A 15,238-nucleotide genomic window follows, 5' to 3' on the forward strand; every position below is an offset into this window, starting at 1 on the left:
CTGCATAATTACAAACAGCGCATAACGGTAGACAAAAACATGGAAGACGTGTTATCGTCCCCCATTATGTGCTGGTCGTAACAATGTAAAACTAAAGTTTGCTCCACAGGACCCAGTGTCAGACAGCATTAATGAAGTGTTGCTAGAAGCTGTGAACAAGCATTCTTAAAAATCAGCGTTGGCAACTGAAAACTGCAGGTGCCATAGAGAACTCAACAGCTCTCAGATTTGCCTGTGAAGTCAAAAGTGTAGTGCATCACAAAGATGATGAACTGTGGACGTAAGAAATAAAAGCGTACATGTTCTTGAGCATTAAGCAATTAAAATGCAGCATACTGATCAGCATACTAATCATATCTGATCATACTAATCAGCATACTGATTGGAAAATGTAAATAGCGAGAGGTTGCAATAATACAATTGCCTAAACAGTGCTTTTTTTTTTACTGGCAACTGCTAACACAGAAGGTGTGGCATATGACATGATATTGCGTGTGGGAACACAGCACAAACTTGACTTTACGACAAGTAGTATATTTTTTTTCTATTCTATACAGCACTATGGGAAAAATAAACACAGTGGAGTTTTATTAGTACTGCTACATCATCCTAGGTACACATAACGGAAGTACACACGTTTATTTTTGCACAATCAAATGACTTATTTCAATGTACATACATGTGTTAAGTAGTATATGATAATCTTCCAAAATGGGTGCCAGAGGATAGCATCCAACTAGCATGCCAAACATTCGCAAGTTTGGAATTTTCTGTCCCAAATAATTCTTTACTCTTCATAGAGTACAAGTTTGCTGATTCTACCCTGTCTATAACAGAAAACCTTAATTATTTGGACTTTCCAGCTGCTTTTTGTAAATACAGTAATTAGTACGACATGAAATGGCTGTTAAATTAAAAAAAAACACTGGTACCTTATGAGTGTGGCAGTAACAGCATTAGTGCAGAAGCAAAATGATCAGGCTAACAAGGCAGGTAGGTGCGCTGCAGTTAATCATAGCTGACAAAAAAATGCCAATGTGTTGTAATTTTTGTTCCGCGTCTCATTTTCATTCAGCACGAAATGTGCAATGCAACACATGCCATTGGAATCGCACATAAGCAGAAAGTGCTTCAAGTGTGACCTGCACACTACCATGTGCCTGACCGCGAATAAACGCGATTCTATGAACAAAGATGTTCAAGACGCACCAATGCCAAACAAAATCACAAGGTGACGGAGGGTGCGGGGTTCACTCTACTCTGGAAATCCACAAGTTTCCAAGCATTGCACCATTAGAATGAATTGACAAATACTGCAGCTTCTGTACAGATTATGTGCAAGACACGAAAAGTAAGACAACTCAATCCTTCACGTTTTGACATGAAATGCTACAGCACAAATACACTGTTCTTGCTGCTCCGCACTTCGAGCAATAGAGCAACTCTTTTCACCCATTCGCATAAGGTTAAGAAGCACTTCATGTAGTGGCTCCTTACTACCTTGATAAATACCTAAATCAGGAATTTTACTGCGGCATGCAGGTCATTTTGACAGCACACAGTCATGAACAGCAGGACCCTACATATACAAAAAAAAAAAACCAGTGCTGACGAGCTTCTAATGCGGTTCCATGTCATCATGCTAAACACTTATGTCAGGAATCTACATGGCAGGCGATTTTAGACATGCTATCTAGTCATGAAAAGCAAGAAACAGGGACAAACAACATGGACTAGAGAAACTTGCAAACGTTTCAACTGTGTGCCTGCTACCGCTGAAAACACGCTGATTCACAAGAAACTTGGTGATCAAAACACTACTGCGAGGATCACAACATTTAAAGGAGCCAAGATTTCAGCTCTATCCAAAGTGTCCGCCCGCACAAACACAAGAGTATTTTTCATTTACATGCTCAAAGCAAGAACGAAAGAGGAACTTTGAAAGTCGGCGTCACATTGGGATGCTTCATGCAACACTTCGGCATGTGGTGCCTGTGCCATCACACTTTTCACTGTTTCAGCGAACAGTCACACACCTTCTGAAGAAAGCATCGAACATTCTTCCCTTTCAGTTCAGTGGCTTGGAACTTCCACGCAGCCAAAAGAAAGGGGGCAATAAAAAAGTAATAAGTCGTACACGGTTCAGTAACACACGAACATAACAGCCAAGCATCGCTTTAGGTTACAGACAATAGAAAGCTTTAGATACCGTGCACCCAAAGTTAGGAGACGCAGACCACCACGCTTACAAAACAATGCAAAGGGCCTACAATGAAGGTTGGGTCTTTGAGTACACGAAGTTGCTTCGCTATGCTGTTCCTAAAACTCTCTCATGAATGTACACGGCACAAGCAACTATATGACATACAATTTGTGCTTAATTTTGCACTTGTAATATGAAATCACTCGGAAGACTGGGTCTGCGTACACAGACAATACACTTTCTATTAGAGGAATGTTAACTGGTCTCCCCTTCTTGTGCAAAAGCACCGACTACCCTTAAGTGCACCGACACGAGCGGGAAATGAATCCACGAGCAAGCCACCAACACTATTACTATTACAAAACATTTATAAAGCATACACGCATTGCTGCTTCACAAAGCAGCAGGTACAAGCTAGTGATGCAGAGAAATGAAACAACAGCATCACACCCTGTAATCTCTTTCAATACCAGATTCAGGAAAACAACAATCTGATACCAATTCACACAGCTGTACCGGCCTGCATCAACAACACTTCATTCACCCAAGAGACCATCTGCACTCTTCCTGCACGTCCATACGTGTTTACTAGTTTCAAGATTCAACTATAAAAACTATGGTTATTGTCTCAATTATTCCAGTGCATCCCATCCATTCGTGAACATCTGTGAAGCTGCTAGTACAAGTACCCTCCCACAGTTCAGTATTTAGATTGCTACCATCTACCCTGCCACCCTCCCGAAAGATCTTTTGGCCAACACAAACATTCCTTGCACACTAAGCTGCCTGAACTGTCACAGAGAGCAACTGTGACTGCAAGTGACACTTAAGCTCACAATATTTATCAGCACGGGCACACAGCCCCAAAGACTGCAGCACGCGTCTGTCAAGTAATGGAGAGTGTTATGTGCCGTAACACCCCATTGCAGCAAGTTGTGGTGACACCGGCTCCCTGTAAGGCTTCTTCACAGCTGCTTTGAAGCTAGTTGAATGTCTTTTCTGAACACGGTCGCTTGCTTTGGCATGAATACAAGTGCGGCGAGGATGTACCCAGGTGCAGGCTCGCGACCACGCATGGAATGTGGGTGCCGGTGCACAAATTTGTCGCATCAATTGCTCAGGCTGCTGTCGTCGGAGCTGTCGTCGTCCGCGGGACACGGAGAAGTTGGAGCACCTGGGGGCGCTGGTGCATCAGGATTGCTACAAAGTACGAAAGGAAAAAAAGAAGGGCAAAGGTAACGTCAGCACCAGCAGATGAGTAGCCTCAACTGTTCATGTGAACACATTTTTCTGTAACTACATGTGGTGGCGCCAAGATCACACGCTCAAGCCATGTCACGCACATCTCGTGATTACTTTTTTTTGCTTATCATAACTGACAATGGTAAACTGTGTAGTTAGAAAACTTCCAATTTAATGCGCACGGCACTAAGATGATGATATCAAGCCATGCCAACACGTCCGTATGACTAATTCTGCTGCTTGCGACTAGCAATGATGGAGAGTACAGTTAAAGAACTTCTAGTTAGTGAGAAGAATGGGGGTAACTGAAAGGCTAACTTTTTTCTTAGTCACAACCACATGACTAATTGTCTTTTCCTACACTTGCATTTCTCTTTTCCCTATTAACTATTAATCTCAATTAAAAGTAGCAGTTAAATTTAGTTTGTTATCAGGCTACTTGTCTATTTGGATCATACAGTTTTAACTTATTAGTTGAATATGGTGGCAGCCACAATTATTCGTTAAAGAAGTGTAGGCAGGCTCCTTGGACAGAGCTAATCGAAACTTAATGTGACAGTATCATACTGATGACTGCATTTTACCTCCCAAGAACAAGGTTTGGCCAGCAGACACGTTTCGCATACTGCCTGTACTATCGCTGCAAACTGCACCTTGACGCACATAAATGCTGGTGCAATTGTTGTTGAAGAAAAAGTTGCAGTTTAGTACGAAAGGTGGCGCATTCATTGCAGTAGCAAATTATTAGACAGCTATATGAAATAAAGTTAGTACAGTAAACCCTCCTTAAAATGGAGTGGATGGGATGAAGAAAATATTTGATAGTATAAGCGGTAATTCCACAAACGTGACTCTGCAGAAGTCTAATACAGGTGTCACGTGGCGCATTGTCAATCGGGATCGACTTTCTCGTTTGCTACTGGCTCTTTTGCGCAAGTTGTGGGAGGGAGCCAATAGGACCTTTGGGCGACTTTGGGCACTCTGGGAACGCAGAATGTGGCAGAGTAACTTTCACGTTCCTGAATGCAGGAACGCACATGCTACAGCCACTGCGACCGCTGATAACACGCAGACACAGCATGGAACCTCACGGTGATGCCGACATTTAAGGCAAATTGCCGCCTGGAGTGCCGGCGTTGCCATGAAGCACCGTACAAAGTCCAAGTGCGATAAGATTGCAGCAGTGCACCCTATGCTGTAGGTGCAAGGATGAGCTGAGAACATACCTGCCAAGACTTCCAGTTTTTGACCATTTATGCTGGCTGTACGGTTGCCAGAAAAATATCTCGGAAATTGCAGTTGGGTGTCTTATCTGCATCCAGCACTTTATTGGCGGAAATTCACCCGGAGTGTCTGTACAATTGCTATTGCCCTAAATGAACAAACTTAGAGGGCGAGAAGTTAGGGAAGGTGCTTGCAGTGAGGCCAGGAGAGCAGGAATTCCACTATCTTTAGTTTGTTCCCGGGACTTGGGCACAAAAGGTGCCGAGCGCCACTGTGACTGCGTACCCGCTCGCCGATGATAACACACGGAAGCAGCATGCAGGAAAAGGATGCACATGCAGCACGATGGCGCAGCTGCGACGAAGAGGGTTGCTCCCTCGCCTGCCACAAAAGGTGCTGAGTGCCGCTGAGTGTGCACGCACTCCTTGACTGTTCGCTCAGAGCGTAGCAGCTTATCGCTATGCTTCGAGCAATGCTGTTTTAAACTGCATGCATTTCGGTTGGGATTGGAAGAAATTTCAAAATAAGCAATAATTCACTTAGAGAAGCTTCCATATAACAAGGCTTTACTGTAGTCCTATCGACCGCATAAACTGCTGTAAACGTTTTTCCATATTTACTCGCATAATGATCACACTTTTTTGTCAGAAAAACTGACACAAAATCAGGGGTGCGATCATTACGCGGGTTAAATATCCCGCGAAAAGAAAAAAAAAAATTTTTTTCCCGCGTTTGCTGTGGGACACCAAAACAAAAATGGCGGCCGGTAGAGCATGCTGAACCCGGTTTTTAATTTTTTTTTTTCTTATCATGAGTACACTGAAACAGTTTCTTCCGTATCAGTATGAATAATATCGTTAATATCGGCAAGTCTGCGGCAATAACATAGCCATGTCCACTTTAAGGGGACAGAAACAGATGGGCACGCTTAGCTGCCAGTGACATAGAAACACATGGTCAGCATGCTGCAGAAACAGCGGCATCCGTCTTCACTACTATCCTAATATGGCACGTTTCCGCTAAGGGTGGGTGAATATCTTAGCTGTGTTAGAAGCATCGGCGTATGAATAGGGCACACTTTAAACGTATCAGTGTATACGTGGCTACTATCGCTACCGCTCGTGATTGGTTGCATGCCCACGAGTGCAGACAAGAATCAAAAGGCGACTTTTTTGTTGTTGTTGACCACAACCATTATAAAGCCTACACATAATAAAGGCAAGTTTGGTTGCAGCTTTTTTTTTTTTTGTCATGGAAGTGCAGAAAGTGATGAAAGGAATGAAATGAGGCACCTACTTAAGAATGTTTGGTGCATGCAGACCGCTTGGTTTGTCTTGAAGAGTCGTTTGCGTAGCATTCGACAGATGGTAAGCGCGATCATTATTAGCTAGACTTGGTACACGACATATTGCTGCGGCAAGTTCGGGACGCAATCATTTCACGGGAAATAAAAAAAATCGAATTTTGCCGACAAAATTCAGGAGCGAGATCATTACACGAGTGCGATCATTATGCGAGTAAATACGGCACTTAGGTGAGATTTTTTTACCAGCACTTGCACTGAGAAGAACATGTTCACAGCATTTGCAGGAAAGGGGCGTGTGGCTGCTATGCGCCAACTAAAGGATGCCAATGCTTTCCCCTGTTCTGTGCTGCAGTCGCTGTACTCTGCAGTTTGTCGTTCTCACATTAGGTATTGTCATGGGGTGTAACATATACAACGTATCTGAAACAACTACTGCGACTAAAAAACAGGGCGATAAGTGTATTATAAATAATGTGGTAACTGCGCAAATGGCAATATTAACAATATATTTCAGGAACAATGTATACTCTCAGTGCCAGCACTTCGTAACTATAATGTTTCCTTTCTTGTTACAAAATAATACGCACCAGTCTTCCGCTGTCACTCTTTTCACCATTCCGTCTCATAACACAAGACACGCATCAAATGGCAATTTAATTTGTCTACATGCTACAATTTATACCGAGAAAGACCTCTAATTTCATGGGAAGAGAATTTAGAATAAGCTACCCATGAAAACTAAGGTAGACAGAAATTTTAAATGTGGTTCTAAAATATTTTATATGAAAAATCAAGATTTCTAGATAGTTCTTTTACACGTAGCCAATGTGCTGCTTATATTTCCCATTATTTATTGCACTGCTGTGATAATGTACAAGCCTCTTTAGTGTTTCAGGGCAGTGAATTAATTATTTATTTACTGTATTGCTGACCTGTTTCATGCATGTTTCACCGGACCGGTCACTAGCCAATGTAGGCTATTGGTCCAGATAATTTGTATCCGTATCGTAGGATATTGACACGTGTACTTAGCTTTATCGGGCGACCACGTTTCGCCGCCTAACAAATGTTATCGCACAGCGCGGGACGCGCCTGCATGTATCCGAAGTTTCTGGAAAGTTATCGATGCTTCTATCCGCTGTGTGTGGTCGCCGAACCTTGCGTTATCTGATTTCATCGCCTGATGCGAATGGTGTAGAACTTTGCGGAAGGCACACGCGTCCCAACGATTAGTCTGGAACATTCGATGACTACTGCATAAAAGCCGACGCGCTTGACCCGCTGATCAGATTTTCGCCGATCGCCGAGTGTGTTCGCCGCTACCGTTGTTCTTTTAGTGTAGCCTGTTTTTGAGGGCACAAGTTCGCCCAATAAGATGCTCGTTTCGTTCATCACAGTTTTGCTGCCTTCTTAACTGTCACTACAACGTGGCAATATTGCCGTAAAGATGGACGATGATGACTTCTCAGACGGTGTTCTAACTATACACAGATGCGACATGTTGACAAGGCACAGCATGTGAGGCAACTGCTAGTGGGTAGAAGGAACAGCGCCCTGGCAGCTACCAGGCGTCTCACAATGCTGGTGTGATAAGCTAGCAGTGACGTTACAGGTGTCGCACCTCAATGGTGCACGAGACCGACAGGAAATTGTCGGCGTTAATTAGTACCATCTTGAAAAATTAGATAATGTTAGCTCGACATTCACTGCCCATTCCACTCACAGCAGTGCATATGTACAGCATCTCGGCAGGACCATTAGTGTGCTTACAGTGGCGTGTGCACAACACTCATGCCTGCAGCAGAAGGCAGAACACAGTTCTGGCTCTGCTAGCGAGGTGACTGAGCATAGCGTTGACAATGCATCCACTTCACTTCGTCGTCATTGTGTCCAAATGCACTCCATGTCTCTAAAGGCCCTCCCATCTTCTGCGTGGGAGAACCACGCATGTGCCATCGAGTTGAACATCATCACAACAGTGTCGGCAGCGTTGACGGGTCTTGAGCGTCCGTAAAATTGCCATCACAATAAGGTCATAGACATAACATTTCATAGATGGGATAACCATAGCATACAGGACAGAGAGTGTAAGTAAATGTAGGTGAAGGAAGGACACCAGGAAAAAGAAAATGCCGGCAACTTACTCTAATATGCTGGGATCCACATTTTCTTGCCGCATCTTGATTTGAACAGCACCCAGAGGAATACCCTGAGTTCATGAAAAGGAACAGTAAGCAATAAAATCACCTGCCTATGGTTATCAAGTGCCTAAATGGGCAACGTTCAACTAATGCTGTTTACAAATTGCCTCAAGTTACTTCTAAACTAAGCATAAGGAAAGTCTACATGCAGGCCTTTGAAATCAATTTGGGGAAAAGTATGAAACTCTTCATCATGCCGTTGAATGCATGCGGCCAAACTGCCCAGGATAACATACGATACGATTGCTGTCTAGTATTTTTCGTGTGCTGATGTATATCCGCCTTGAAGTGTATCACCAACTCACCCAAGTTAGCCTTACTGCTTAATACGGATTTTGTGCCTGCTATAAACGTACAAGATTTGCAGGGCTTGCCCTTCAAATAGGTTTATTATGATAAATAGGCTGTCAGGATTCTTTAGCCTTGTTTATAACGTATCTGCTGTTGGCAGGCAAAGAAGCAGGTGAACACAACAAAACCTAGCCAAATGGTACGTACTTTCTCCCCACACGTATTTGGAAAATTTGGAAACACATTTAGAGTGGCACACTAAGCAGCCACAGTCACTGAATAAAAAAATGCAGAGGACTTTAGTGCATACAGCTGAAACTCAATATAACAAACACAGCTAAGCGAATTGCTGGATATAACAAAGTATATAAAATGTTTCTTGCTGATATCAGCCCCCGAGTATAACGAAAATAAGCAATCAACGAATTGAATATGACGAAGGTGTCTGATGTGACATTGTTTGAGCGAGGCTCAACTGCAATACAGTGCCCAAGCTGAACAGCCAGAAGGCAACACAGATGTAGACCGCCTCAACAGCGAAGCTGGCAAGATTTCGAGTCACTTACAAAGTTAAGCATCTTGAAGTACTTTGAAAACCTAGGATCCTTGGAGACCGTGTTTGTTGGTGCAGCTGGAGGTTGTGTTGCAGTGTCTGCTGCCTGTAGGGGTTCAGCTTGTGCGTCAGTTGTGGGGCCATTTGCCTGTGACTGGTGCGACTGGCTTTGTCCAGCAGTGGCCTGCGTCGTACTCTGCTGATCATTCGCCTCCGGCTTGGCTTCAGCAGCACTGGCCGTTACATTCTCGAGTCCAGGAATCGAAGAAAGCTGAAAGCAAGTGAACTCACTTCTCAGCATCCACTCCAGATGAACACACCAATTCCCCAAACCACACAATTTCGTTCGACCACAGCCTCCTGTATTATCAAAAGTGAGAGCATTTCCTTGGCTAACCTACCATACTTTGGCCTGCCCATCTGACCTTGATACTATAACTGCCAACAGAAATAAGAAAATCTAGTTCCTCCGAGAAATCAAACCTGGACCTGCAGCATGGTAAACAAGTGCCTATCTTCGGTGCCACACCAACAGTTGAGAAGGAGCACGGAATATGTGCAGCAGTAGAGCTGAAGAGTACTGCAGTCGTTATCAAAATATTGACGTGCATGCATGGGTCGCATGTGAAAGGTTAGAAGAAGCTCGCCAGAGATGCGCGGTGCGTTTAGCGCCAAAAGTGATGCAGCAAGACGGATGCACCGTCGTGCTCCACTCAGTTGGCTGCAGTGGAAGTTTAATTAGGTATGTGTGCTGTGCGAATGGCTGTCGCGCAACTTCGACAATCATCATAGACGAGTTCTGCCACAACTTTTTAAAATTGTTTTCCCAGTCACACTAAGATGCCGTGGAAGCTAGCGATACAGAAGTCCATACTTCCGTCCAGGGTGTTTGGGTGCAACACTGCAGAGCAAAGAAAAGAACACAAGAACAGCTGCAATTTTTTTAGTGCTGGGATGAGTGTCTTGCAACTCTCCCATTTGTACAGTGCGACTGCCTAGAAGCGACGTCTTTACATTGAGCAGCATACGATCGCATCACTTTCTTCCCTGCTAGGAAGTGACCTAATGGTCACTATAGATGTATGGACATTGTCGTGGCAGCGTATTCGTGCACATTTTACACCTGCCACTGCAAGGGAATGGTAAACTTTTGCCATGTGTGGGTATTGCTCTTCCACTGCCCACATATGCTAATAAAGAGCAGCGGTGAAGCGTCAAATGAAGGTTGTTGCCACCCTGAAAGTGGCCCATAACCAGTGTCTGAAGAACTGGTACTCAGGAATTAATATAAGAGGCTTGTGCTATACATAAAGAAAAAAAAATAAAGTAATAACTACTACTGGAGCTAAACATTTCTCAGGCACTTTCATGCTGTCATTTTTCAGATAAACTCATAGAAGATTGAGCACTGCTATACATAGTAAACTACATTTGACTTCGAACCTGGCACAGTTGATCATGATTCGTGGTTTGAATTGAAAAATTCAATGCTGATCGACTTCGCCAAGTACTGAGGCTGCTGATGCGACGAGGGTCCAGAGCATAGAGTTGCTTCACCAGCGTGCCAGCCCTTTGTCACGCAAGTACTTTCAAACCATATTAAAGGGTCTCCTAAATGGCTTGGTGAATTTTTTAGACATATAGGGTACAGCTACAGTAAAACATCCATGCTACAATTTAAGTGAAGCATATCATATTAAGAAGCAGCAGATTACAAATTGCACTCCCACCTAGTCATGCTTTTTCTCAACTTGTTTGCCGAGTGATTGGGGATAAGCTCTGCCTTCACGTGCTCTGCGTCATGACGTTACATTGTATTGTCTACTTCTGGATGTCTTGGAGCCAGTGCGCAAAGCCTCTACAACCTCTCTGCTAGCCGCCTGGCCATCGATCCCCAGAGAGAGCTATCCAAGCAGTGTGCGTTGCGAGCATTGTGTTGCAGTACCAAGTGTGCCTGGTATTCCAGTAACCACAGGCGAGCTGGGTATTTTGACAAATGGGTGGAGGCATAGAATAAAACCCCTCCATACTACTACCGCTGCACTGAGGAACTTAAGCACAGACGTAGGTGAGCCCATGAGCAGCCTGATTGGCCTGCACAGTCCAGCCACTTGGTGGCACATAGCTTAACCAGCCAAACACAGAGCTAATATTTTTGTAACCAAGTGTAAAACGTTCGATACATTTAAAAAGACAACGTGTTTACGATTAAGCTCCTGCTGTAAATTTGCACCAGCAACAAAGTAGAATACAATTGGTTACTGTTATTTTAGCTGTGTGTTCCGTTGGGCTCTGCACCAGCAGGAGTCTACACCGTGCAGGCCGTTCACATTTACACCTCTGCTCGTCCAGCGAAATGCCCAATCAGTTTGCGGTTGCATTTACCCAAATACCGGACATACTAAAACTCTCTACTATTGTAGTAATCCTTCAGCATGAAGGCCACAAATGCACAGACCCAGACACTGATCGGAAACCAACAGCCCGATGCGCTGCAGTCACTCCACTAGTCTAGCCTTGCAGAGGGACACTATGTCGCGGCTTGACACATCGCCGATCGCTAGATTTGCAGCCCGCAATGCAACAAGGGTGATCCATGGTGCTCAGGAAAAAGAAGCTCGAGACCAACTCTGATCGAGCAGCTCGTATCAACTCAGATAATGTTGTAAGACAAGCAGACGACACTTGCTGTGTGCTGGAAGTGGTTGAGCGTAGCGATAAATTGTTGTGTATTCTCTTTCTGCAACTTTTCTGTTTTACAGAAACAAATTAACCAACATTCCAACTATAACGAACAACATTTGCTCACCACAAAGTTATAAAAATCTACAACATGCCCTGGGTAGCTGATTGGTTAGCTCATCCTACTGACGTCAGGTGGAGGTCAAGCGTCAGTATCGGTGGGGTGGCTGAAAACTCAAGGGAGCGGTGCCGCTGCAATTGGTAGCAATGTACATTTTTAAAACCTCATAATAAGTTACATGCTTTACGTGGAGTGCTCAGATGCATCACCTAATGATCAGAAGGACCTACCCTACCGGCTGAGTACGTCTGTACAAAACCGTTTCAGGATCTCTCTAAGTCTATGCAGATCAACCTCAAGGCCAATCCAACCTTACAGGGATGTTGAAATCCTGTGAATGATTAAAATAAACGTGACGCCATTTTCACACACGCAGTTTCGATCACCTTGAAGATAAACCTGCACTATATCCTGTCGAACACAATCGAAGCACGAAGACTGCGCAAGTAGGGCAGCACAGAAGTCAAATGTACTTAATAATGACTCGTAGAAGCGCTTAATCTGCATCGACCCAAGGGCAGTTGACGGCGCCCACGTTAAAAGGGGTATAAACAATCGAGCACAATGCCTTGATTATGTTACAAATAGATTAATTGATTACAATAAAACTTGTAAACGCGCTGCTCAATAAACTTACTTTCGCCTCTAAGATGCACATAGATGCTTCCAGTCGCTGTATTCTGACGAGTAGGTCTTCCAGTTTCTCATCACAGACAGTTGCGAAATGATTGAGAAACGAAGTCGTCCTTGTTAGGAAATAGTTGAGAAAAGCTAGAGTCCGCTTCTGTTGGATCGGTGGGACCTGAAACGGAACAGAGTAGATGGTGATCGGAATTAAGAAACAAGCAAGAACTGGCGTAAACCGTCGGCACAGTTACATATGCGAAACATCGTGTATACAACATCGTAGTAAAGGCTTAGAAAGAGGAAGCAGTGCCATGAAAATCGCTACAATGTCAAACATAAGCGTCCTATGCACATATTTTCAGACACGAAACCACTTGGGAAATACACCCACACTTTCACTCCAATCAAGTGTTCACAGGTCTGCAACGCTATTTATAACGAACAAACTTCAACTGAGTTAAATTAGTACATAAGTGAAATGGGAGCCTTATTAACTCTTCCTTTCTTGAAATTTAAACCTCTCAATTTATTTACCTTGGTATAATCAACGCCGTGCCCGATGATTGGCAGCCCATCGTCGTCCATGTTGCACACGACAGGCTCGCATGCACTGTCGCTGATTTTTAAGTCAGTTTAAGTGCTTTAAATTAAATACTTGCAAACAATTACTAAAGAAGTTTTATCAAAAATTAAAACAAGCGATACTAATAAGCTTTTGGGAAGGTAACTTTTGCTTGTGTAGAAAAAAAAAATGCACACAAATTTGACAGCTGCGGGGCTGCACGTAATGGCGGTTAGCAGTTGATGGGGTCTCTGTTTGGCATTCAATCATTTTCTGAGCGTGTTACGCTTAATTGCGGACGTTCGGTGGGGTGCACGATCGCCGTGAGCGTGTAGGCGGCGGCACAGAGCGCTGATATAGCGTCGCCATGGACGACGCGAGCGGAATGCCATCGCTGCAAGCGGTCGTCCAAGCCATCCACGCGCTCTACAGACAGCCAGACACTACGGGCAAGGAGAAAGCATCCGTCTGGCTCGGGGAACTGCAGAGATCCGTAAGTTTTGTAAGTTTCGTGTGTTGAACTTTCGCCTATGCTCGTGCGATACCAACGGGACTCATTGCGCGTAGTGGTTGGATTGGCCTCTCTCGACAAAGGCGCCGAAGCGATGTCGTGTGTAGCACAGAAGCTGACGATGTGCGATCGTGGAAGTCGTGAAGCAGGCGAAGCTCTTTCAGCTGACGATGAGGGTTTTGTAGGTGTCGAAGCTTATTTCCCTTTGCCCCCTATTCGCGTTTGACAGCGCTCCGCTGCGCATCGTCGAAGGCGCGTTTCTGATCCCAGCTCCTAAACCTATCACCCCCTGACCGACCGGTTTTTTTTGACGTTTTTGGATCACGTTTCGCCGTGCGAAGTCGTGCGTCGCGTGTCAGCCTACTTCTCTCTGCCTCCGCGTTTGCCCGTGGTCACTTCGCGTCTTGCCGACGTCTGAAAAATGCCAGACTGTGGAACTGATTTTCTCCTAGCTGTTTCGCCAAGCACTGCATGTCGTGCGTTGTTTTGCCCTCGCGATTCGTGTCCGTACTGCCTCAACGCGATGTTCATCTCAACTGCACTAATTCAAGGAGTAAACACGGCTCGATGGCGCTCAGTGCGCTCAGTGCGCTTAGCACACGAACGTTTAGCCGAGAACTCGTGTAGAGCACCACGGAGACCTCCTGTTTTGCGTTCAATCGTGTCCGGTTCTTCCGCTGAAATCTCTGCAGCTGTTGGCTTTTTAGATGACGTTAGATGTAGTAGTAAACGAAAAAAAAAAAGCATACCGTGGTACCTCTTCAACCGCGTCGTTCCGACCACATAGGTTCTGACTCGGGTACACGTGTTGTTGTGGACTTGCATGTTTTGATCTGCCACCAAATGCCTGTTTTGTTATTGTTTCATCACACACTTTTAAGTTGAGCGAATCGTGTTTTAGCTATGGACCTAGGTACCTAGGTGTACCACCATAGAGAAGTTGCAGAACTGTTGCTGTTAATTGACTTTTCTCGTTTGTGACAAAATTAGCATTACGAAACTTCTTTTTTTTTTCAGCCGAAGAAAAAAGAGTGCATATTGTAAAGAAGTGATGAAACGGGAAAAAAAGGGCGAGGGTAGCCTTGTCAGAGAAAGGGGAGGGAAACAGGTTGAGCATTGTTGTTCTCTTTAGAGGGTGCCACGCATCATTAGGATTCCTACAGTGGCCATTTGGAGGCAACTGACTGGTTCGGCAAAGTTGGGTCATTTGAGCTGCTGTTGGTGTAATTTTCTCTATTATGTGTGTCGGTGTGAGCGACGTCTTCTGGCCTGCTTTGTCTAAGTCGGTAGTTTTTCAAACTGGCAGCAAGGTGCGAAACCTTCGGCAAATGAAGATTATGAGGACTTTCTTCCTTTTCTTTTGTCATTCAAGTTCTTCTAGCTTATGCTGTTCCCCCTGTACCAGACTGTTTAGTATGGGCATACTGTATCTTGCATGTGTCCAAGTGTTCTTAACTAATTTTTGAAGCTACTTCTGTCTTGTTTTTGGTTTAGTCCTGTTCCATAATGTTTGATCTGCTAGTGCAGTAGCCCATAGAGTTTCCTACAAAAATTACTAGAGGGAACTCTGGCGCTGCAGTCGTTGTCCTACCATGGGAATGATGGGAAGTACATGGATTTGTCTGATCTTCGTGCTTGCGGATTCAGAAGTTCTTGTGGCTTTGTATATTACGCTACATAAATCTTATTGTCGTATATTTCAGCGCAATCTATAT

General features: G+C 44.4%; 2 protein-coding genes across 3 annotated transcripts in view; one reads left to right on the plus strand and one right to left on the minus strand.

The window, feature by feature from the left end:
• Positions 1-425: 425 nt before the first annotated feature.
• CCDC53 (Coiled-coil domain containing 53) lies at positions 426-13,080 on the minus strand. The gene is made up of 5 exons (XM_075673711.1): positions 12,985-13,080; positions 12,461-12,625; positions 9,034-9,291; positions 8,120-8,184; positions 426-3,403 (listed from the first exon to the last, which is right to left on the minus strand). Exons 1-5 carry the CDS (start codon positions 13,033-13,035, stop codon positions 3,313-3,315), a joined length of 630 nt encoding a protein of 209 aa, XP_075529826.1. The 5' UTR covers positions 13,036-13,080; the 3' UTR covers positions 426-3,312.
• A 148-nt stretch (positions 13,081-13,228) lies between these two features.
• The window catches only part of Tnpo-SR (transportin 3), a 71,544-nt gene continuing 69,534 nt past the window's right edge, over positions 13,229-15,238 (plus strand). Inside the window, exon 1 of one of the 2 annotated variants that reach the window (XM_075673713.1) lies at positions 13,229-13,514. In XM_075673713.1, the coding sequence (XP_075529828.1) occupies positions 13,380-13,514 (135 nt within the window). In that variant the 5' untranslated portion in view covers positions 13,229-13,379. The remainder of the gene's footprint in view (positions 13,515-15,238) is intronic. The other variant, XM_075673714.1, reaches the window with a different exon arrangement.

The sequence above is a fragment of the Dermacentor variabilis genome, chromosome 11 (assembly GCF_050947875.1).
Source record: "Dermacentor variabilis isolate Ectoservices chromosome 11, ASM5094787v1, whole genome shotgun sequence".
NCBI lineage: Eukaryota > Metazoa > Arthropoda > Arachnida > Ixodida > Ixodidae > Dermacentor > Dermacentor variabilis.